Genomic DNA, 26,198 nt, shown 5'->3' with positions numbered 1-26,198 from the left:
GGTGTCCCCAACTGGAGATAGGAATTATTTTAATTCAAAGAAGATTTCTACAAGTCAGAACCAGGCCCACAAGTAAAAAAACATTGCTTCAGCAGTAGGGCATTCACTTTTTTTTCTTAATGTTTGATGTACTGCCATGGTTTTAAATTGAGTCAGTATATTGGAGCCACAGCAAGCAAGTTACTAATTTCTTCTTATGAGATAACTTTTTCTCAAAATAATTTTATTATTATGCCTGAAATTGTAACTGAGATTTAACCAGTTATGTACCCTTTAACAACATTTATTAAAGGTTACCCATTTCTTGCTGCCATTTTGGCCAAAGTTTAAATATAATTACACAGGACAGAGACAAAAGTGGTGTAGAGTTTTATGCATTTTTAATGTATAGTGGTCATATTTTATAGATGACGCAAATGGTGTCAGAGATATCACCTTGACGTTTTTTGTTTAATATGCTTTGACAGTAATTTCTAATTTGCTTGATGTATTGCTCTATGTTTGTTGTAAAATGCATACTTTTGAGTTATTTGGAATACATACAGAAAATTATACTTCAGCAAAGGATGCTTAGTCTGTAGCGTATTCCTTTATGGATGATTTAGATTGAAAACAATAGTTTGAGTTGAAGAGCTTTGGAAAAAAGTGTAATTATAACACTTTCCTGGCTATAGAGTTCCCCTTAATTGCCACATCTAAGAACCATCACTTGAGGCTCCATTTCACAAGTTTTTGAAAGTTTGGAATTGTTTCTTTGTTGTCGAAATTTACTGTACCAGTGTGCACAATTAGATAATCTGTTCTATTTATTGTGATCGAAGTACAATTTGTCCTGCAAACAGCAAGTATAGTGGTGGTGTGGTTTTGATTTTATCGACGGGAATGCTTTTAAAAATACCAGCCTCTAGCCAATGTAAATTTAAATCTGAGAAGGACAGTGCTCTTTGCTCATTTGTGAACTGTAATGTCTGTTTAAAAATAAGGTTTATAGATCGGATTATTTAAGGGAACTTCACCCCTGGTTTCAAAATAGGACATGATCAGCACGATTCTTACAGTGACTTCCTGTCTTTACGGAAGGAGACTTTTGGGCAGACCTTCTTAGCCCATTACGTCTTGCTTCACACAGAGGGATGGGGGACAGTTGTTGCAGTCTTCTAACAGTGTTCAAAACCTGGCTGTTCCCATGAATTTACCTGTTCTCTTCAGAGATCATTTCTCAGTGCTGGGAGTTTGCTTCCTGTCTGGACTATGGAAAATGCACTGGGAGATGCCCTTCTCATGGATTAGTCAGGAAAGTTTGCTTTCCATGCAATCTTCATCAGCTCTTAGGCACTAAATTGTTCTACCTATGCGCAGGATCCTAGAGCATTTTTAATATTCATTCTAGCCGCACACTAGGTGGCTGTGTTTTTTTTTAATCTTGTCTGTACAACTGAACAACTATTGTCTGTACATGTGGCAAGATCAGCTGTGGGAGGGTGAAGAATCGGCTGACCTACTGGACTAGTTCATCCAGAACCTGCGAACGCAACTAAAGGTTGTTCTTCAAGAGTTTTGTGAGCCATATTTAGGACGAGGAGGCGCTAACCCATTTACAATGAAGCTGGAGGATCTTTTGAGTGGTAGAAAAAAAAGACTTCTGTTGCTTCCTCCGGTTCTATATCTACTGCAGCACAGCTGAACTTCAAAAAGCGCATGGACGTTTGGGATGATCTGATAAGCATAGTCACCTTTTGTTTGACTAGAAATCTTTTCTTCCAAGAGGCAACATGAAAGAAAACAGCTGTTATTTTGCCACAGATTTTTGAAGGGGTCGTGTAAATGATGTTTCCTGTTTGGCTGCCGAAAAGATTAACATCGATACCTGTTGGACTGACAGTTATTGCTGCATATTTATATAAACTTCTGACGTTTTCTCTTTCTGATGGACCATTTTCTTACAGATTCTTAAGAAAATCCTTCCTTGCGTGGTCAGACTCGCTTGCGAAACATTCTTCCCCTTAATTAACCCTCCAGCGCCACCAGGTGGTGCCAAGCAGCTTCAGTCGTGGGTCTGCACACCGGACATGTTAGCATGGTATAACATACTGACCACCCCAGCGTGGGCTGTAGGTTACAGAGTATGGGATCTTGTAATAGAAATGCTGATCCAATTTAAACAATGTTCACCCATTTTTTTCCAAGAATCGAGGACAGGTGCTTCTCTACAATCCAGCTTCTCTGCACTTGTCTGCCTCAATGCTGTGGACCCAGAATATGGTTGTCTAAACATTCCACCAAACTGGAAAGATTCTACAAGCACCTAGAGCAGCTTCCCTGGTTAAAAAATGTTCGTTAAAATTGAATTGATTTTGCCTGTGGCATCAGCTAATAATATTGACCCTCTATCAGTGCATCCAGATGAGGTCCTACCTTATCTACTACATCTGGCAGAGTCGGCCTGACGTATTATTCTATTCGAGTATATTTGGCGGCTACGTCGATATAGCTCAACTCGTCCACACCATGTTTATTCTTAACAAGGGTGGTCAAGGATGTGTGAAGGTTTATTCTGCCCTTTTCTCCCACTAGCAAAGAATCCACCGTGAGAACTCAGTACAGTACTAACAGCAATGACGAAAGACTCCTTTCAAGACTATTCATAAGGCATCTTTCCGAATGCTGTCATGGAAGACGGTCTTCATATTAGCAATAGCATCAGCAAGATGCATCAGCTACATATAAGCATTTTCCTTGAAGCTTCCCTACCTAACATTTGATGAGAACGAAGTAATTTTGTCTACAAGCCCCTAATTTATACCAAAGGAAACAACTTTGTTCAATTGGAAAGAGAAAATCTGCTTACTAATTGTTCCGCAATCATGTGCAAATCGAAAGATCATTAATTGGCTTTAACCGGTGTCTAAAGTTCTAAATCAATACACAGTCTCCATCGACCACACCTTGCCTGTGGACTGGTCGGATCACCATATCATTTTGTTCCACCTAAACCAAAGGATCCAAGACAAACACGGGATTCGGGACCCACCGCGCTGGGTGAGAAATATAAGCCAAATTCCACTTGCAGACCTGGAGGAAAGGGTAAGCTCCCTCCTCCCTTTACACACGGATGAACTCTCAGCAACAGAACTCACTTCTCAGTACAACTCCACCATGACCTCCATTATGGACCAAATAGCCCCCCTGAAACTAAAAAGAGTCCGGAACATTCCTTCCAGATCATGGTTGTATTCAGACTTAAACTCAGAAACAAGAGAACTAAGAGAGGCAGAAAGACTGTGGCAAAACAACCTATCCACAATCCTTCGAGCTAGACTCAAAGCAGTAAGAGGGAGATACAACAAACAAATACAAAATGAAAAAACGTCCTTCTTTTGCAACGCCCTGGACAAAGCAAAGAACAGACCCAAGGAACTATTCAGCCTCATCAAGCAACAAATCCCCAAACCCCCTATGACAAAAGTTATAGCCTCCAAAGACATGTGTGACAACTTTGCCAATTTCTTCAATGACAAAATCTCCAAGATAGAACTCTCCTTGGTCGTACAGAAAAGCACCCATGACAGTAAATCGCCTACTGAGTCAGAAAATTTCACACCCAAACACCCCCCTAACTTATGGAAATCTTTCAACCCCAACTCCGAAACAGAGGTCATCAAAGTGATCTCTAACACCAAACCCTCAGCACACGTCATGGATCCCTTACTGGCCCAACTGGCCAAAAAGCTCAAACTATGCCTAGCCCCGCACTGGACTAACATTATAAACAGCTCCTTGAGCACTGGAGTCATGTCTGACTGTCTCAAAATCGGCCAAGTCACTCCTCTACTGAATAAACCTGGCTCTGACACAAACAATCTGAGCAACTTCAGAGCCATTTCTAACCTCCCTCTCCTAGCAAAAATTCTGGAAAGATGTGTTCTCCAACTCACTCAACACCTAGACAACACCAACTTTCTTGATCCTCATCAATCGGGGTTCAGAAAAGGACACAGTACAGAGTCTGCGATCCTAAATGTAATAGACGATATGCACAAATCTCTGGACAAAGGCCAATGCTGCCTACTCATACTCTTGGATCTATCAGCAGCCTTCGACACGGTTGACCACACACTACTCATCAAAGCACTTCAAGGAAGGCCGGGAGCAGAGGAGGTGGTCCTAGAATGGTTCACCTCCTTCCTACAGAACCGCACCCAAAATATAAAATTCAAGAACTTCTCGTCTGACCCACTTCCTGTATGTAGGGGTGTCCCCCCAAGGATCAGTACTCTCCCTACAACTTTTCAACATATATGTGGAGCCCCCTTACCTCCATACTAAAAGAAACAACATCCCCTCTATGCAGACGATAACCACATTTACCTGGAAACCTCGTCCATCGAAGACATCCAGAGACTGAACGCCACTCTACGAGAAGTCCAGCACTGGCTCTCACGCAACCACTTAAAACTAAGTCAGGATAAGATGGAAATCCTCCTCATCTCCAACAAAGAGGAGAACACCCAAATCACAGAATGGATAAAAGCCATTGAGGCTCTCAATCACAACCTCACACTGTCTGATGCCCCAAAATCATTGGGAATCACTCTCGACCCCAAACTAGACATGAACAAACACATCAAAAACACTGCAAAAAGCGCCTTCCTCAACCTTAAACTACTCAACAAAATAAAACCCTTCATCCCTCTTAGTGACCTCAAACAAGCTACACAATCCCTGGTACTGTCCAGACTGGACTACAGAATTGCAACCCTCACAGGAGCAGCAAAATCCCATCTAGCTCCACTCAGATCAACTCTGAACGCAGCAGCCAGAATGGTCACCGGAGTAAAGAAATATGATCACATCTCTCCTGCACACAAAGAGCTAAAATGGGTCCCTGTCGAAATGCGTGCCAGCTTCAGAACCGCCTGCCTCATGCACAAAGTGTTGCACACAGGGAAAGCCACCTACCTGGCTGCTAAACTCCAGAAGTCCGGTCAGTCAAGAACCCTGAGGAGCACAAACATTCTCCTCCTTATCCACCGAAATCTCGCAGACAAAAAAAGGCATCTCGATAATTTGTAGGAAATAGGCCTTAAATATGGAACTCCCTTCCAGTCCAAACCAGGACTAACCCCATCTACATAAAATTCAAAAGGCAACTCAAGGACTTCCTCCTCAACCGATCTCTCCCAAACAGATAGCTACAAGCCAGTCGCCAAAGACAAACCATAGTAGCACATGCACACTTTGTCTTCAATGACCTCTACCTCACTGTCCGCATGACTACCTCACGCCCCCCACTCACCGGTCAAACTCATCCGTGAGTCATTGGGTTCTCTACGACTACCTCAGCGTGGGCGTCATATGTTCCCTATACATTCTACCGCGATAACTGTCATATGGTCACTCTACTGCGATATCTTACTTTATGAGTGACATGTTTTTTATATACTACTTTGCTTAATGTATCCTATGAGTGATTCTTGTTGTAAAGAGCTCCGATACCTCCGGGTCTTTTTAGCGCTATATAAAACTCATAATAAATAAATATAAATGTCTCTAATCAACCTTTAGTAGTGCATTTTCTGAAAGGTTTACGTCACTTGTTTCCTCCCACTTCATATATTTTCCCTCAGTGAGATTCAGATCTAATGTTGACCTTCTTAAATGTTGTAGGGTTGGAGAATTCCAACCCCTCTGTTTGCCCACATTTCACAGTTTTCTACCAGGTCAAGCTGGTCTTGCTGACCTGCTATACATTTTTAACCAAAGAAACTTTGGTCAAAAAAGTCAATCTTTCATGCAATTTATTCTTTCAGCCTTCCATCATTTTTCCTTCCCCTTTATCCCACCTTAGAAGAGGAACATCTGCATAGACCAGACCCAGGGCATGCAGTTGCATACCACATCTACCATATTTGACAAAATAGTCGATAATCAGATCTTTGTGGGTTTTGCAGGATCCAAGAAAGACAAGGTGGTCATATGCATTATTTGTCATTGGGTCATCCTGTGTATCAGGATCTGCTGTGCCTTTGTCAAGAAAGACCCTCCTGAGAGCATTCATAGCCGCTTCTGTTTGGACATAACTGCTTCCATGACTATCGCCAGAAGCCTTCTGTTGCCTGACCTCTGCTAGGTAGCCATTTGGTGATCCCTTCATGGGTTTGCTACACATGTCTTCCTTCCAGCCCAAACACATATTGGTGGCTTCTTTGCTTGGGCTATGCTGCATGGCCTCCTTAGTTGATTGGCACTACTCATTCCACGTCTCCCAGAAGACATTGCTTGTGACTTATTCTAAAGTTGAAGAATCTATAGAAAGATAGAGCCATCAGATGTAAAAGTTTTTACCTTAGGTAAAGATATTTCTGGTGGATACATAATATTACTGCAGATTGCCTAGTACCCTAACTCTTGCTTTAAATGTCTCCGGAGATCAAAAGTGTCACCTAGAAAGGATGAAACTCTATAAAGACCTGTATCTAGCTTAGAGATGTTAGGGGCGCAATGGGGCTACTCAGCATGCGTTTTGCTAGCATCAACTTGTATGCATTTTCCAGAAAAGATGTTTCGTTCAAATAGGAGGTTCTTTGCAGCCTGTTTGGTTGAGGCCTGTTACGGCATATGCTTTATCCTCCCCTCACTGTATTAAGAAACATTAAATCCTATTTCCCATCATTTGGAAAGAGGTGAGAGCAGTATAACCTAGTAAGTAAGTAATGGTGATTCCAGTACGCTTAAGGGTTCTCTCTTTCCAAGTCTTACACAAACACTGATGGGTAATGTTTTATCATTGTACTATTACTGCTGCATTTCAATTTGCAAACATCAAAATGGGAGATATTGCTCTAAATATGCATGCTTCCCATTACATGTTGAAAAACTTGGAATGTTTGTGTTTTCCCACAAATTTTCGGCGGGCTTTACTTTGACAACTTTTTGCAGACAATCCTCGTGGGTCGAGGTAGTTCACTCAAAAAATGTAATTGCAAATCAGGTTTTAACGAGAGCTCGCACTTTATGATTTGTGTTAGGGAAGCCACGGCTCTAGGAGCATTGCCAATTGCCCAGCCAGAGTTTCAAACCTTTAGTCACCCGCTCTCGCCGCCGCAGGAGGCGGAAGCCGGACGTAACGTCCCTCACAGCAGAATTTGCAATTGGCCATGGCCTCTCCTGAAACAGATCACTTTCACAAAATAATGTGCGCCCTGTAATACTCAATACATTGTAGCTAAGCGCTCCGCTTCAGCTAGCCCTAAAGCCTGCTTGTCACAGCACCATTCCAGTCTCTAGTTTTACAGTCAGCATATCCGCGCCAAAGCTTGACAGCCTAGGCAAAAGCTATGCCTCCAATGCGTAACTGTGCATTTCAGTGCGGTGATGCGGATCACCACAATGAAATGCATTAGTCTAACGCCCGATGCGTGGTATTTGGCAGCACTGAAATAATAGAGCTCTTGTTCTTTGCTCTCCCTTTTTCACAACACACAAACAGGCATCCCCTCTATTGTGCCACCAAGCTAGGTGGAGCCCACTAGCAGGCAGACTCGGGTGCATGGAAAGCTGCATTATTATTCAAAGGTGACACCATTATGGTGTTAATTTGGAAGAAACTTTTGAGCCCATTAGTAGATACGTCACGTCATAATCACAGCATCCTTACTGATCTGTGCTGAATACATCCCACGTTATAATCAGAGCTTCAGAATAGACCTGTGGCAAACAGAGGTCTCTTTCCGTAATCCCAACATTGATAGAGGCCAGAGCAGAACACATCCCACTTCATAATCACACGATAATCACGATTCTGTCTGGAATACATTCTGTGATAAAAGCACACCATCATTACAGGTAAGTGCTGAACACATCACACTTCATAATCACATCAGTAGAGGGCGACACTGAACACTTCATAATCACATCAGTAGAGGGCTACACTGAACACATCACACTTCATAATCACATCAGTACAGATCTACGCTTCATAATCCTTCGTACCACTGTTTCCCAAACTGGGGTCAGGGGACCCCCAGGGGTCCGTTACACATTCCCAGGGGGTCCTCATGCAGCTGTTTTAAAAGCACTCCAAAATTCCTTGTAGAATTAGCAGTTTTCAAGGAACAATAAAAGTATCAAGATCACACCAGTGATTAGTGTACCTGCTGGAGAGAGATGAGAGTTTTGTCCAGTGGCAGGTTTGACTTATCTAATGTAGCACAGATGGTTAATATGCCTGCTGCAAAGAACAAGCACCATGCATTTTTAAAAACAGTATTTTATGTGCATAGGTCAGGGCTTTACTTATTTTGTCACAGAAATTATTTTGTTACTCTACAGCTCATAAGAGACAATGATAATCTAGCACAGTGACCTATAAACTGTCAAAGAGCTGCTTACACACTGCATGGTACAAGTTAGCAACTTATGCTTTTTCCCAGTCTTTCATTATCCTGATGCTGCTAAAGGGGTTTATTTGGGTGGAAAGAAATTGTTATTGTTAACGTCAATGCTAGCCACTGTGTTAGGTTCTGGATCCTGAGTTTGTGCTTTTCCAGGCCAAGCAATCTTTAAAAATGCCTACCAGTATGAATGACATGTGAATCCTAAACCTTGTAGTCCCCTTTGCCTTATGTAACATTTTCTCCACACTGGTTTACAAGTATGATTTATTGACTCTATATGTGTGTGATGTAAAGTGCTCGGATATCCTACAATGGTATCAGAGATGCTATAAAACAAATGAAATACACGCGATAGATGTGCTATGGAGAAATGAGAGGCACTGTTGAAGGGTGATAATAAGGGAATCATTGAAGAACCCAACAAAGATTGTTGTATCCTGGTGCATAGTAAGGTCATCATTTACTATTCTTTAAAAGCTAATACAATTCAATATATAATGATAAATGTGTTGTAGAATGCACAATTGCATCCTATATTTTCTTGGGGGGGTGTGGGGGAGCCTCCAAAGACCCCTTTGTAGTGGTCAGCCTCACTCACTGCACTTGGTGTGCACAGTATGGGGACTGGTCTGAAAACATTTGCCAGGGCTGCTTTGGGTTTACAATCTGGCCCTTTAAAAGGTAATCAGAGAGATGCAGTACCACCCTTCCCATTAAAATTTTCTGTTTTTTGCAAACTCTTTCAATATAAAATACTAATATCCTTAGTATTTTGAGTATTTGTTTTGTGTGCAAATGTGTGTTTATTTTTTTTTAAATACTCTTTTGATGTTTGAAATTTAAATCGTAGAAATTGCTGGTGGGTCCTCGGCTTCCAGTGGTGAGTCAATGGGGGTCCTCAGGAGTCAAAAGTTTGGGAACCACTGCTCTACACTGTACACACCCTGCATCATAATCGCATTAGTACAGATCTATGCTTCATAATCCTCTACACTGTACTCACCCTGCTTCATAATCGCATCAGTACAGATCTACGATGAACACATCCCGCTTCACAATCACATCAATAGAGTTTCTATGCTAAACAAATCCTGCTTCATAGTCACATCAGTAGAGGTCTATGCTGAACACATCCTATTACTTAACCACATTGTCATTAGATGTGCGGTCTATAAAGATCCCACCTAACGATCCCATCAGTAAAAAGATGTACTAAACACATCCCACTTTCATAACTCCAGGACCGGCCTTTAACAAGCAGAGCCTTCTTTGCAATCTCACCGCCACATCCATTAAGAATCTTAACTGCAATTTTATACCTTCTCTTCAATAATTCAGCCTCCGTTTAATCTTCCTGAGGTACAGTAACTTTCTATTGGGAAACAGAACTCCTATCCAAATGTGACAACATTTTTCACTATCAAATCACGATGAAAAACGTATCTGTCCAAAAAATCAATAAAAAACATCTTTCTTCAGTGATTATTAAATCTAGTTTACACAATTTTCTTTTAAATGTTAAATACTTAACATGGCGGATATACTGTACTTAATACAATACTAAAATCGCCCACAAACATTCTTCATTCATGCTACCCTATCTGATATTAAAGACCATTTCACAACATATTATGCAGTGTAACACAATTATATCAGTTCATTGCTTTCTGGAAGTTGTCCGGTATTCTCTTCTGTGCAACTTTATTTCAACAACCGTTTTCATTGGCTTTTTACACAGAGTTTCAACGTATTGCCTCCATTTGAATGTATATAATGTTTCTGGTATTTATAACATATTTGTCTTTCAATTCTTTTTGTTAATACAATGTGTCTGTAAATATATGTAATATAAAGTGTGATCTGTAATCATTCCTTCTCAGTGACTAATAGATATCTCTTTTTAGGTCGAGCAGACCTAAAAAGCATGCGAAGCATGCTTTTGTCTTCGAAAGATCTTTTGCTGGCGTGTCTGGGGGAATGTGAGACGGTGTACAAGCACGAGCCTCTGCCGTCTCCGATTTGCCCTCGAGGGCGCGCACGGCGCTGTGCACATCCCCTGCCTGCCATTCACATGCTCTCGCAATCCAACACCACACACGCATGCGCACACACACACACACACGAGCGCCCATGCACACATGCACATACATACAGAGACACCCCCCTCCCCCCCCCGCCCCCCCACCCCCGCAGCAGCACTCATAGAGACACACACACACACCAGCGCACCTACACACGCACGCACACACACATACAGAGACCCCCGGCCCCCGCCCCGCCGCACACATACACAGAAGCGCACCCCTCACCCCCCCTACAACAAAGGCCCACTTACCGCCACTCCGGACATCTGCAGCCTCCGCGCTGCTCCTCTGGCCAGGCACTCCGTGGGCGCGGGCTTCACAAAACGGAAGTCCCGCCCCACGATAGGTTTCGTTTTTGCCAGTGCGCGTGCGCGCGCACGTCTTGTTTTGTCTGTGGTTCTCTTTATATTCTCTGAAGTATAAAACTTTAAACCTCCCTTCCTTTGTCACATTGTACCCAAGCTACCTAACTTTGGCTATTTTAACAAGCATGGACAAGTTTGGCTTTTTATAGAGTACAGCATTAGAGTGTAAGCGTGTGGATGACTGGTGTTTAATGGTAACATTTTGTGGGACAAGATGATTAGAGTATCAGCAATGAGCGTGACAATCAAGAGGGTGTTGCTGCTTACCTTTTAATTTCTCCTTTCAAATACTCTTTGCTCAGTGTGCATAGGTGTATGTGGGCTTGCGCATCCCCCCCCCCTTTAACAATAATACGGCTCCAGAGGATGGGGTCCTCGGGACCTGTAAAGGCTCGATGAGGGGTCTCCATGTCTCCCTCCCCAATAATAAACAAGCAGTTGCAATGCAATAGGTTTGCATTAACGTGAGTTTTAGCTATTGGCATTGTAAATGACAATGCCTTTTATTTATGTTTTAAAAACGAAAACATAAATAAAAGGCATTGTTATTTGCAATGTCAATAGCTCAAACTCGTTTTATATAGAAAAAGTAACAACAAAAATGCAGGAAGCAATACAGTAATGGCATTTAATTAAAATATTATTTCCAAAAAATATGTGAAAAAACACTTGTGTGTCACACCACCGATACCTAAATACCCTAAACAAATTCCTTAAAGTGGCCGCAGCATTTCCCTCCACCACCCGCTCCCTTTCAGTGTGCTTGGAGTGAGGCAGCAAGAGGCGCGGACATCCAGGAAAACAAAATACTTATTAACAAGCATTTGCAAATTGCAATGCAATAGGTTTCGCATTTGCGAGAGTTTAAGCAATTGGCATTGTAAATGACAATGCCTTTTATTTATTTGTTGGTTTTCAAAATAGATAAATAAAAGACATTGACATTTACAATGCCAACAGCTTAAACTCTCACAAATGCGAGACCTATTGCATTGCAAATGCTTGTTTGATTTATTTTTGTAGTTACCAGTCTTCATTAGGTCTAACCATTAGTCTATGGTATCAATCCATGGACTCCTCATTATTGATCTTTTCTTGAGCTCACATGTTAATAAGTGTCATCCTTTACTTTAGTCATGTGTCTATTCCAAATCAATTACATTAGTAGAGTTTTCGTATTTGCTTTACTTTCCTTATCTACTGTCCATTAATCTAATCACACAAACACTTTGTCATACAACTGCTTAATGAACTAATCTTCACTACGTTCATTGAGTGGTACCTATTTTATTATTACACAATCTGTGGAGCCCTCCTTAGGCTCTGCCCCCGCCCCTTCTTCAAAAGTAAAAAGCCTGGGTTTTTGGCTAGATTAAGTTTTGCCTATACGCCCCCAAGCAGCCATAGTTGCTTCAGCCTGCTGTGCAGTTGTGAAGTGGGTGAAAACAATTAGTTGTATCATTCCTCACTTAGCAATGAGGGCGCTAATTCAGGCCAGATTGGACTATGGCAATGTTTTGTACCTGGGTGCGGGTAAGGGTAGTTATCCGTCACCTTCAAGTGGTACAAAACGCTACGGCTAGGCTTCTTACTCGCTCTTCAAGAAGGACCACAGTTTCCCCCTTTCTGCAGTAGCTACATTGGCTACAGATCAAAAAAATAATACAATTCAAAGCCCTCTGCTTTATGTTTAAAGGTAAGGCAGGGCTTGGCCCTAAATATGTACAAGAGCTGTTCTCCCTGTATAATCCTTCTTGAAACTTGAGATCCACTAACCAAGCACAATCCTGCGTACCAAGAATACATAGGGTACGATCAGGCGGTCACTCTTTTTCGTAACTTGGTCCAACACTGTGAAATGCCTTGCCTCAGCATATGAGGAGGTGTACCTCATTAATGCAGCTCTGCAGATTCCTAAAAACATGGCTTTTTTTAATGGTGCTTAGCGCCGGTAAACCCGATGGTTAGCTGTGCATTTATCAATGGCAAATAATAATAATCAGTCAGTCAAAAATACTTTATTTCAGCTTTACAACCATAAAAGCACATTCAAATTTACATTAATTGACTAAGACGAGAAAAATAAAAAATGTACAAAGAGGGCAATTAGAAATGGATTGTCAAAACCAGAGTCGATGATAAACAAAAATAAATTACATCAATACTGCAGTCCTAGCACACGATAAATAGCTACCCTGACCCCCATATTTCGGTAAGCACGATGCAGAAGAAACCCAATTCACAATAAAATGTTTAAGGGTCATAAAAACAAGACTAACACTTCATATACAAAATTCAGTTAAACTACATGATAAAAAAATAAGTTAAGGGAGTAGAATAAAAATGTACGTTCCTATCCAAATAAAATAGACATTATTATTGTCATCACATTGACGTACAGTGCTAAATAGCAGCAAGGGAAGTGGAAAATGCAAACAATGACATCAACTATTACCCTGTTCTTTTCCCTTTAAAATTCCTCTACGGGTACACCACATTGCAAAGAGGAATTTTGAGGTCGCGACTACAAATAGTGGTGATGTTTCATGTTTAAGTAGCCTAAAGACCTCTTGATAGTTTCTTAGCCCTAGATTTCTGCATAATAAAGCAATTAATAATGGTTCTGTCGGATTGAAATACACAGTTATATAGTATTCCTTCTTGTACTATTCGGATCATCTGTTCCCTTGCAGGGTACACAGAAACTGGTGTTTGTGCCACTCTATACACAGCACACTGAACCCAAACAAAAACCAGAAACAAAGTAAAGTTTTTAGTCCTATACTTTCATGTTATTCAAGATAGTCATTAAAATACACCATAAGCTGTCCAAACAAACATTAAAACAAACAAAAATTACAGTTTGTGTGCAAGACTCAGTAACATTTAAAACAACCATATAACACGGTCAATTCACAAATAATTATTAAAGAGTGTCAACTGAAAATACAATAGACCTATAGGTTAATCCATTTATTCTTAGTCCTAGTAGACTTTTTACAGTTGGTCGTGAAAAAGGTGCGTCGACGTTTCGACCCTGGGGAGTGATGCGCTGGTTTTGCGCATCAAGAGCGGGTCCTCTAGTGACTAGCGAGGACGCAGCATACGCGGCAGCAGAAGCGTCCACCAAACTGAGTCGGTTTCCCAAGTGAAGTAACACGTGAAGAAGACGCGAATGATCTGAGGCTGCGAGCCAAGTAGAACAAGCATCTTTTTCTGAATCATAAGAAAAGGAGCGATAACAATACCCTGATACATACGAATGAACTTTCAAGTGGCCAAGTCGGCTGATCGACCATATCGGAAAAACATAACCAGGCATCTAACAGGAGCCTTGGTTCTTAGAAGGCTGTCCTACACCTAAACAATCCTGATGAAGACCCGCTCTTGATGCGCAAAACCAGCGCATCGCTCCCCAGGGTCGAAACGTCGACGCACCTTTTTCACGACCAACTGTACAAAGTCTACTAGGACTAAGAATAAATGGATTAACCTATAGGACTGTTGTATTTTCAGTTGACACTCTTTAATAATTATTTGTGAATTGACCGTGTTATATGGTTGTTTTAAATGTTACTGAGTCTTGCACACAAACTGTCATTTTTGTTTGTTTTAATGTTTGTTTGGACAGCTAATGGTGTATTTTAATGACTATCTTGAATAACATGAAAGTATAGGACTAAAAACTTTACTTTGTTTCTGGTTTTTGTTTGGGTTCAGTGTGCTGTGTATAGAGTGGCACAAACACCAGTTTGTGTACCCTGCAAGGGAACAGATGATGGGAATAGTACAAGAAGGAATACTATATAACTGTGTATTTCAATCCGACAGAACCATTATTCATTGCTTTATTACCCACCCAGGTTCTGAGGGTTACAGGGTCACCCCATTACTTCTAATGGGCTAGATTTCTGCATAACTGGTAAATCCACTTCAATCTACACCTTTGGTATGCAGGGCAGAAAAGCATTACATGGAGTTCTGTTTCTTCCGAGGCAGAACAACCAGGGCAAAGTGATTGGACTGAACCTTTCCATTTATTTGTAAATGCACCTAATGGAAGGGTTCCATGTCTAAATTAAATAAACAATTTTTTGCAATAAATGGTTGAATGCTATCCAAGGTCTTTTCCAGTTTATACTGCTGTTTGACATCGAGAAACCTCGATGTCAAGGGGCAAGAGGTCGTGCTCTTAACTAGATGGGCGAATTTAAATTCCTTCAGGGCTAGAACTAAGGCTTTTTTAGAGGTACTGAAGCTGGACTCCTCCGGATTTAACCATAGATTACCACAACCCAAAGAAAAACACAAACTCCTGACATAGGACAACCATGGTAAGTTTATGGCTCCCAGTTGACACATTACGTCCCTCAGTTCCTCCCTATAGTTAATTAATTCTGGAGTGCTCCAAATACGGCGCCAGAAAAGGAGAGGGCGAGAGGCAATAAGATCAGATATGGGACCAATGCCCAGGTCCATCCTAAGCGGTGTTAGAGGCGTACTTTTTGGAAGGCCCTTCAACTGTATAATAAAAGTGTTCTCAGTTATCTGTAGTGGATGTGATAAACAATGTCCCCAAAGTTCAGCACCATAGAGGGATGTTCCCCTTGCTTGTATTTTATACATTTTTTGCCAGGGGACCTATCACCTTTTCGGAGCAATTTGTATACACTTTAAGAAAGCCTCCCAGGGACTGGGTTAATTTCAAGTTAGCCTTCATTATCTGAGAACTCCAATCCATTTTGTCATTCAACGAGATGCCTAAATAGTTGAAAGTGGAGACTCTCTCTAAAGGTCTTCCATCCATTTGGGGATGTGGGTAATTAGTAGTTTTTGCATGAAAGACCATCTATTTTTTTTTTTAATATATATTAATCACCAAATTCTTTTTCCTGCAAAATGAGCTAAACTCATCCAAGACACGCTGCATCCCCATAGATGATTTAGACAGGAGCAGTGTGTCGTCCGCAAACATTAAAGCTGGTATTTTCCTGTTTGCTAACCTTTGGCAGTCTGTGTCCTTCACGGCCAAAAGTGTATCAATTAGGCCGTTCAGGAAAAGTATCATAATAGGCAAATAATAATAGTAATGGAGTTGGCAATAAACTAAATATGTTTAATCAATGAGGACTAGCCTCTATGTGAATTATTTCGTTTGACTCAAAGCCTGTATGGCAACGTACAAACCATTCTGTTTGTTCATGAAGCCCTCACCCACCAACCTGGCTGGTGGCATGCTTCATCATCGGGGCCACCCAGCGACACCGAATGTGCCCCAGGTGTGCTTCGACGCCTGGATACAGTAGAGCAGGTATGGTACTGAGTGTGCAGTGTGGTGACGTGAAAGTGAGAATTAAAAGCTATACAAGTGTCCCAGTACCCGAGGGTAAATTAAACTTTAATCACTGGGCCTCTGTTAGCATTAAAAAAGGCTGTTGGATGTGGTAGGAGTATCAATTAGGGCCTCCTGCATCCAGGTGTGGTCTACATGTTTCAGCCAGGCCTTTGTTATTAAAACTGGCTTTCCTCAGGACCAATAAATAAGTGATGGTGCAAACTTAATTTGGTCAGCTTCATTTGTTATCTTCTAGCTGTGAATAAGGCTCCTCTGCTCGCACTCCCCCTCCCTTCTTCCCCTCCCTTCTTCCCCTCCTCTTCGTCAGTTTCATTTGTCTTCTATCATTGTGAATGCTCCTGCTTCCACCAGGCACACACACCATCAGTCGTCAGTGCACGCTTTCACCAGGCACACACACCACCAGCCGTTAGTTCACGCTTCCACCAGGCACACACACACCATTAGTCGTCCGTGCACGCTTTCACCAGGCACACATACCACCAGCCGTCTGTGCACGCTTCCACCAGGCACACATACCACCATCCATCAGTGAACGCTTCCACCAGGCATACACACACACACATTACCAGCCGTCACACACTACCAGCCGTCAGTGCATGCTTCCACCTGGTACACACCATCAGCCGTCAGTGCACGCTTTCACCAGGCACACACACACACCACCAGCCGTTGGTGCACGCTTTCACCGAGCACACACCACCAGCCGTCAGTGCACACTTCCACCAGGCACACACACCATCAGTCGTCAGTGCACGCTTTCACCAGGCACACACACCACCAGCCGTTAATGCACGCTTCCACCAGGCACACACACCATCAGTCGTCAGTGCACACTTTCACCAGGCACACACACAACCAGCCGTCAGTGCACGCTTTCACCGGGCACACACACACACCACCAGCCGCCAGTGCACGCTTTTACCGGGCACACACACACCACCAGCCTTCAGTGCACGCTTTCTCCAGGCACACACACCACCAGCTGTCAGTGCACGCTTCCACCAGGCATACATAACACCAGCCATCAGTGCACGCTTCCACCATGCACACACCACCAGCCGTCAGTGCACGTTTCCACCAGACGCACACACCACCAGCCGTCAGTGCACGCTTCCACCAGGCACACACACCACCAGCCATCACTGCATGCTTCCGCCAGGCACACACACAACCAGAAGCCAGTGCACACTTTCACAAGGCACACACACACCACCAACCGTCAGTGCACGCTTCCACCAGGGACACACACCACCAGTCATCAGTGCACGCTTCCACCAGGCACACACACCACCAGCCGTCAGTGCACGCTTTCAACAGGCACACACATCACCGGCCCTCAGTGCATGCTTCCACCAGGCACACACACCACCAGCTGTCAGTGCACGCTTTCACCCCGCACACACACCACGAGCCGTCAGTGCACACTTCCACCGGGCACACCCACCACCAGTGCACGCTTTCATCAGGCAGACACACCACCAGCCGTCAGTGCACGCTTTCACCAGGCACACACACCACCAGCCGTCAGTGCGCGCTTTCACCGGGCACACACACCACCAGCGGTCATGCACGCTTCCACCAGGCACACACACCACCAGCTGTCAGTGCACGCTTCCACCAGGCACACACACCACCAGCCGTAAGTACACGCTTCCACTAGGCATACACACCACCAGCCGTCAGTGCACACTTCCACCAGGCACACCCACCACCAGCCGTCAGTGCACGCTTCCACCAGGCACACACACTACCAGCAGCCAGTGCACGCTTTCACAAGGCACACACACCACCAGCCGTCAGTGCATGCTTCCACCAGGCACACACACTACCAGCAGCCAGTGCACGCTTTCACAAGGCACACACACCACCAGCCGTTAGTGCATGCTTTCACCAGGGACACTCACCACCAGCCATCAGTGCATGCTTCCACCAGGCACACACACCACCAGCCGTCAGTGCACGCTTCCACTAGGCACACACACCACCAGGCGTCAGTGCATGCTTCCACCAGGAGCACACACCACCAGCCTTCAGGGCACGCTTTCACCAGGCACACACACCACCAGCCGTCAGTGCAGCAGGCAGGCTCTTCTTGGAGTTTCTTGGTAAATATGTGTTCGATGCCTGGGAGGGAGTGGGTCGAGTTTCCTTAAAGCATGCTGAGTATGCAGGTGCAGTACATGAACTCCTGTGTGAGTGAGTCATGCTGCCTGGGGCTCACTCACTCCACACTTGTAAATTGCGCCTGCACCTGGCTTTTTCTCATTTGCGAAGTTTGGCGCATGCGCACAGCTAGGCAGCTCCCACACCCCCGGGAATGACTGCTTCCTACAACCAGAATGGAAACAACATTCAGAGCAATGAAAACAAGTTCATTTGATGCAAAGAACTGTTAACAATAGCCATGTCCAGCTATTGTAGATCTGGCAACTTAAACAAAACAGCAACAAAAAACAAACAAGCATTGGCATAGCCAATAGGTGTCGCTTTTTGTACCCTTTAAGTATTTAGCTGTGCAGCAGAATATCCTTGGTGCAACAACACCAACTGTTGCTTGGCTAAACACTTATAAGGTCCCAAATGCGAGACCTATTGGCTATGCCAATGCTTGTTCTATTTGTGGAAACATTAATTTACTACAGGTTTACTTTAAGTAAGTTATAGGAAAACTCCTGCCCTCTTGAGTTCGCTCACTTGGTTTAGTATAGGGCACAATCTAGTGCTTGTTCCGTTCACCACATTCATATGAAAATCCTTCAATTGCATTACAATTCCGTTTTAAATATGGCGACCTGGACGCCATTGGTCTTTTCCTCATGTGATTCCCTACTCACTACTCTTCATCTGTTAAGTTAGGAACTTAGTACATTGCAGGGGTTTGTCGTAATGCGCAGCTCCACCAGTCCCCTCCTATTGGGCAGCCTCGATAGATTGAACGCTTTAGTTCCTCAATCATGTTTTTTATACTCGAACTGTCACTAATCTCCCTATTTTAAGCTTGCATTATATAAAATTAAATCCGATCACTGATTTATTCAAAGCCTGCGTTGTGTAAACTCACTGGAATATTCCTTAGCTGTCCAGTGGAGACTGCTGCTGTAATACCTCTCTACCCTGGAAATCAGCATCAACAGCAGCAGTCTAGCCCGACCTTCCTGACACAAGAGCAATCACTCAGCGATTGATTAGTAATCGTTGCCAACAGTCCAGTGATCAACGTGTACCGGTGGTTGGTGGTGGACGGCGCCGGCATTTATTTGTTGTGACCGGGACTTCTTATCCCAGAGCAAGCAAGAGGGAGGCAGGAAGGGAGGAAGAGACCTATGAGAAAACTGGGGCAAGGCGAGAAAGCAGCGAGTAGGCACCATGGCGGTGCTTCAGACTGTATGCACAATGTTCATCTCCAGCAAGTTAATATAGGAGATCGTAATATGGACCACGATGGCATAATCCGCTCTCCAGGGGCTGTTCAGTGGGAAGTGTGGGGCAGAAGGAAGTAGGAAGTGTTCTCTCTGAAACGGCTGCCCTTTGAATCTGATGCAGAGGTCACATGACCGACTCAGTGCACGTGCAGTGAGCTGAGGTAGTGTTCTTGGTGACTGCAGCTATTATTCGAGCTCTGTGATCTGTGCAGTTCTGCAAGAGTCTCAGCTCCTGTTTAAGTCAAAGGCACTGCCTGGTCGGGCGCTGTGATTGATTGCTGACATGCTCCACAAGGGCTAAGGCGGGTTATGATAGATTGGCGGCTTCTTGTGAGTTGTGCCCAGGATTTGCTCTGAGTGTCTGCTAGAACTGGTGCAAGAGCTGGGAGTGATTGGAGGAATATTTCAATAAGGGTTTTAGAAGGCACTCTTTTACTGGAGAGAATAATTCCGGGACAGGCAAAGTGGGGATGGTTGTTCACCGCCAGGATGCCCTGCTCATTCTGAAAATATGAGGGAAAGAACATCTTTCCATTTCCTGTCAATCTTCTTGTCCATTCTCAGCTTAGTCCCTCTCACCAAGTGTCCACTTCATGTTACAATATCACAATTGCCACATGTGATGTTGGCAGTCTCTGCCAAGATTTGCCCACCCATGAAATCTGCTTGACAGTCTCGACCTTCATTGCGGGTTTTATGCACCCTGTTTGTCTATGCGGATACTAGCTGTGCTGTTGTAGACATCCGTTACCAGTGCTCACATTGTGGCATCTTGTACGGGGTGGAAATCAACCTCTGTACGAGCCTCTTAAAGGGAGCTGCATCCATCAGTGCTTTTACGAGCCCCTGGCCAGCATCAGTACAAAGTCTGCATCATACACGAGGTTGTTGATGTATATATTCACGTCACACATCGTTTTTCCTAACCAGAGCACAGTGGAGTAATATTGCTTTCACAACCTTTGTTTTAAAGGTACATCATATTGTTAAGAAGTGAGTAAGGAAAGATAGATATCCTTATGAGGTTAATAGTGCCTCTTTATGCAAGAATGTGGTATTTGTACAACACAAACATAGTCCAAAGAGAGCGCAGGCTGTCCAGGGTTACAGGCAAGCATACATTCAATGAATGCTTGAAGGGAAGCTGGGGTCTAAACGTGGAAGTGGAAGTGGAAGTGCCCTGATACTATTTTGTACTTAGTGTTTTAAAGAGCTGTGTCTTCAGCTGTTTCCTAATTCGGAGCAGGTTTATGGTGATTCGGAAGGATACAAGGATGTCTTTCAAGATCCTGAGGCATAAATAAAGAAAGCCTCTTGCTTTTTTTCTCAAGCATATGTCTGGTTGTGAAAGGCATATTATGGGATTACTAATAACATACAAAGGCTTGCAGCCAGCGCATTACTTACCTTCAGTTGGCTTTACTATCACTCTTATTTGCTTGCTTTCTACTGGATGGCTTTGCTTGTTTCAGCTTGTCCATCTTGTGTTTGTCCTTCCCATGGAGCACGGCCTCTTTACCATCTCATTGATTGACTGGCATCTATGCTACCTCTCCCCGCTTTTAGGGAAGTTCTTTTTCACTTTGATCAATCACTTCGTGAGAGTGCATGTGTTTTCCAACTTCTCCCTCATGCACATTTCTCCCTTCCTCTCCATGTTGCTCTCTTGCCTGTGTGCTTCCCCACCCATGCTCCACAATGCTCTCTTTCGGCCATGTTCTCTACTTCCTGTGGCTTCTTCTCCTGCACACTATGTTGCTTCACAACCACCCGTCGTATTGCTTTACCCCACCTTTTTAAAGTGCGTTTCTATTACTTTTTTAACATTTTCTGATCCAGTGTAGATTTTGTTTTAAGGTCATTCTGCACAGAAGAAGCTATGCTGTACAGAATGGCTAAACGCTAAAAGCATAGGCAAATCCAGTAGGTCTTATAGGTAAGACCTATTGACTATGCCAAAGTTTATTATTTTTCGCTCTACTTCGTCACCAGTCTAATGGTGGCCTGGCTGGTGGTGTACTGAGAACTGCAGGAGATGTTAAGTGTACTAGTCGTGATAACTGTGTAAATGATATATAAGCAGAAACAGTAGTTCCTGTGGACAAATGTAATTAACAAATAATACTTATATGCACAATGCCAATCAACAGGGGTAAAATGGATGTCCAAGAGAGATATAAGACCATATACTACGGCATACTTGTAAATTCAAAAAGTTTATATACATAAATCTTCACATTTATTTTTTTTAAAAGTGCATGGTATCGCCAGTGGACATGGAACCTACATAAGTTTGTGGTATTCTGTGACATAAAAAAATTGTTTCCAAAGTTGCAAAGTCGACCATCTCAATGGTATAGAATGATCACAGCCTTCAAATACATTAATAGAGGCTGGTAAATGGTTTGCTTTGGGTTTGTATACGACGTTTCGACCCAGTCAACAATTAGGGGTCTCTTCAGGACCTAGCAATGAATGGACATCTGAAAAATGTCTCGCTAGTACCCGGCTGGGTCCCATGTGAGTACCCTCCTTTTAAGCTCGCTTCCTCGTGCACTATTGTCACTGACAGCGGATTCCTTTTTCAGGTACCATACCAGTCTCCTATTAGCATATCCATGCAGTTTGTTTGTCTCACGGGCCCTAACACTGAATTACTCCATTATCATGCTCAAGGCGTGGGCCTGCATGGGAACCACCTGTGTTGTACGACGCCAATTGGAGGCTGCGCTGGCGGTGCTGTCATTTGGCAGATCTCCAGGGCTAAGAAATGTTCTTGCGGAGGGTGTGGGAGGGGGTGCTCTGAGCTCAGCGAGAGGAGCATTCGGCCTGACACTCCTTCGGCAAGCGAATAACGTCCGCATCTTCACAGGGAGGGGGACACATCTAGTAAACATTTGGCATGGATCTAGTGGCGGGAACAAGAGGTCCCTCCATGTTCGCGTCCCCAGCGGTGAATTGGTGATTAGTCGGTACATCCTGGAGGTCGGTATGAAACACCTCAATGGGGTGTATCATGCAGAAGAGGTGGGTCCCCTGGGGCTGATTGTAGCTTTCTTGACTAGCGTGGCGTTTCCTATCTTGGCTGCAGATCTCCTGCAGGACTTTGGAGACTGAGATCTCCTTAGACGAATTGGGGGCAGCCATTCGAGCCCTCAAAAGATCCAAGGCGCAGGTGGGGATGGATTCTCTGTGCAATTCTGCCAGACCAACTCTGTCAGGGCAGGGGGTTGCCAGGAGGCGGGGGACTTGTACCCCTGAGAGGCCTTCCTTACATTCCAGGAGGACCTTTGAGGTGGGGCCGGGCCTCTTACTCTATTATGCCAACTTGGTGAGTGTTGCAATGGAGGTCTGCGCTGGTTTCCCTGCGACTCCTCAACCCTCCCTTGATGGGAGGCCTGCTTCTTTGGGGAGTGGGGAGGCATCTCATCTCCTTATTTTACAAAGCGATTCGGTGCATAATGGCGAGTGCCCATATGCTTCCCATGGGGCCTGGGAATGTGAGCTGAGGGAGCCCATTGAGGACGCTGACTGGGCGCGCATGGAGGTTGTTAAGGAGGGTATCCTGCAACTATAGGTTTAAACTGCTTCATTTTAATTTCCTGCATCACACGTGACATCTAGGCATTTGAACAGGATGGATCCAACGAGGAAGGAGAGATGTGCACGATGCGGCAAGTTTAGGAGGCCACCCTTTTACATCTGGCCTAGGCATGTGCTGTGATTCAGCGGTACTGGAGGGAGATGGTGCCAAAAATAGTGAAAGTGACAGATATTGAAATTGCTCTGACTCCGTTGGCCTGCCTCTTCGGGGGTGGTGGTGAAAACCAGGGGACACAAGTCGATTCCCTATAAGCAGCACAATTTGCCCTGTTATTGTCCAAAATGTGAGTGACCAATGGATGGATGGGCACCCGGGTACCGTTGGTGTCCTCGTGGCAGCGAGATCTCTTTGAGTGGCAGGTGGCTTAGGAAATGCATATGCATACTACCCGTACCGATCAGGGTGCATCGGATGTGATTATGTTGTGGGGGTATCTTCATAATAAATTTGCAGTTGAGAAGGCCTCTGTTTCGTCAGAGGGCTCTGACAGGGAGGGGTGACGTGTATTCTCTTTGTACTGAGGTAATGTGATTATGGCAGCACAGCTTGCATAACTGTATTATTTACTCTATAATTGGCTTGATTACTTGGCTTCGATGTACTCGTGTCCCCAGCTGTTATATAAATCTGGTGTTTAAGCTCAGCCGTGCATACTGTTATTTTTCCAAATCTTTTCTTTGAGTGGAGCCATTCACTGCTTGTGTGTTTCTGGTTTTTATTGCATAAAATCAATAAAAGATTTTTTTTTAAACCACACACACAAATGGTCTCTTATCCAAAATATAACCATAGCTGTTACCTTATCTTACCGGTATGCAGATTCTGGCTATGCACATAATGTCTAGTTCTAGTTCACTTTCAGCAGTCAGTAAGCGCCTCATGATTTTGCAGGTTTTAAAGCTGAGTGAATTTTGGTGGAACAAAATAAACCGATGAGCATCACTTTCTTTTGATTCTATGAAACTATGAGCAGGCTTCATGGCTGAAATGTGCAAGGTTTTGTGATGTAATTAATCAGTCTCCTTCCTTTTTAGGGACAGTTTACACCTATGACTGGCGGCTCATAACGCACCCCAAAGACTACAGCGGTGAGATGGAGGGGAAGCATTCACAGGTCCTCAAACTCTCAAAGGTGAGTGTTGCGCTTCAAAGCACACCATTGTCATACCTTGCTTGGCACATGTTTCTTGCAGCAACTTCATGTACCGGACAGAAGTGACTTTAGATGTCTTAAGGAGGTTTGCTAAATTGCAGTTTTCCCTTCAAATATCCCACCCACTGGGAAATCTGCAGTGGTAAAGGTTACCTTTTTAACATTGCAAAAACAGCAGCTAAAAATTGCACATCTTTATGACTCTTAGAAAATACAAAAAAGTGTAGCTGTCTACATAATATACACTAGCTTAACCGTGCTATTTATTTCATTATGTTCTAAGTAAAAAAAGTGCTGCAAACTACAGTGAGACTAGGAACTAAGGGATTAAGAGTTTGGCCGATGGTTTATTTTGTCTTATTACAAGTGCATTATATCCTGTGGCACTTGAAATAAGGTGGATGGAATACCATCATGTTTGTGATCGAGTACCCCTCCACCAAACGCTAAATCAGGCCCCAAGACTGACCATGTCTGTGTAGGGTGAGAGCTAAAGCAGGTCTCTCAGCTCAGGGAAAATGGGTGTCTCGTGCAGTTACCTGATGATGGTCACTTCTTCCTGAATATGTCTGACAGCAAGTTGCTGCCTGAATGTCAACTAACCTGTATCCTCTCTTCCTCCAAGCTTACACTGGGTCTGTACGAGTTCAAAGTAATAGTCGAAGGAGAGAACGCTCATGGGGAAGGATTTGTCAATGTGACGGTAAATCCAGGTTCGTGCAATAAATCTTTCTCTTAGATTCTTTGAATTCCAGGTTATAGTGGGCAAATCTTTCGTAGGAAGGTAGCAGTAAGTGTTTTAAATGTGATGTTAGTAGGCACTTGGTCACCACTGCAAAAAACGTGTGTGCATTTAGTCGAAATTTATGATAGCCCCTATTGTGATCAAAGAATGTATTTTATATGACCTGGAGGATATATGGACTGTTTGCTTCCCTCTGTCTATGATCCATATCTCACTATCTCTCTGTTAATGTCTCCGCTTGTTCTGCATCAATCTCTTTTACTGCTCAGACTCTTCGCTGTCTCTTTTACTATGCGACTGACTAACTGTCCCTTTAATGTGTCTTGGAAGTCATAACTATGTGAATTTAATGGCTTACAGTTATACTTTTCCCAATTTGGGGAATCACAATTTCAAATACTATTTTTGGATCTTGTCGGCAGACGCAGTTTGGCAGGGTGAAGGAGCATGACTCCATTTGTACTCCGTTACAATGGTTGAAGCTGGAATTCTCTACAGTTAAACGTTAGTCAGTATGAGCTGCACCACTCTTCCAGTTTGGTTGCAAGGTTAAAGAGTACTAGACCTTTACTTCTGGACCCTTAACATTTACAGAGTCCTTGAAGCATACACCTAACTATGCTAGAACACCAGCTGAATCACTGCGTCTGTGTCATAGTCCTTTTTTAGGTCTCGCCTATGCAGGGCGCATGTGCTGCATAGGAAGGAGACCTTAAGCAATTGATTCTCCTTTTCAGGCACAGACGTGCACGCATTGTATTTCCTTCAATGGCAACGCGTGCACGTTTGGCGATTCCCTTGCGGGAGCGAGCTTTGACAAATGGTTCCTGCTCGCTCCCACAAGGGAGACCAGCTTCGGGGTCCCAGTGCCTCACCTGACTTCTAGACTCTCCAGAGCCAGGCTCGCTGTGCCTCTCAGGCTGCTTCCCTCTTGCTGCCCCACTGATGATACAGGCTTCATGGCAGATTCTACTAAGCTAATCGGAGCTTCGATATTTATAAAGGTGTGGCGTTTCACCTCTCGGGTCGCATTTGGACATACTGGGCTTCAGCTACTCCAGCTTTGCCAC

At 43.8% G+C, this 26,198-nt stretch overlaps 1 protein-coding gene across 4 annotated transcripts in view; it reads left to right on the top strand.

The window, feature by feature from the left end:
- KIAA0319L (KIAA0319 like) overlaps nt 1–26,198 on the top strand; it is a 907,721-nt gene that overhangs the window by 497,167 nt on the left and 384,356 nt on the right. For all 4 annotated transcript variants that reach the window (XM_078681143.1, XM_078681142.1, XM_078681144.1 and 1 more), the window contains 2 exons: nt 24,265–24,362; nt 25,009–25,096. In XM_078681143.1, the coding sequence (XP_078537269.1) occupies nt 24,265–24,362; nt 25,009–25,096 (186 nt within the window). The remainder of the gene's footprint in view (nt 1–24,264; nt 24,363–25,008; nt 25,097–26,198) is intronic.

This window comes from Lissotriton helveticus, chromosome 3_1 (assembly GCF_964261635.1).
Source record: "Lissotriton helveticus chromosome 3_1, aLisHel1.1, whole genome shotgun sequence".
In the NCBI taxonomy this organism is placed as follows: domain Eukaryota; kingdom Metazoa; phylum Chordata; class Amphibia; order Caudata; family Salamandridae; genus Lissotriton; species Lissotriton helveticus.
This window is presented reverse-complemented; position numbering and strand designations above follow the sequence as displayed.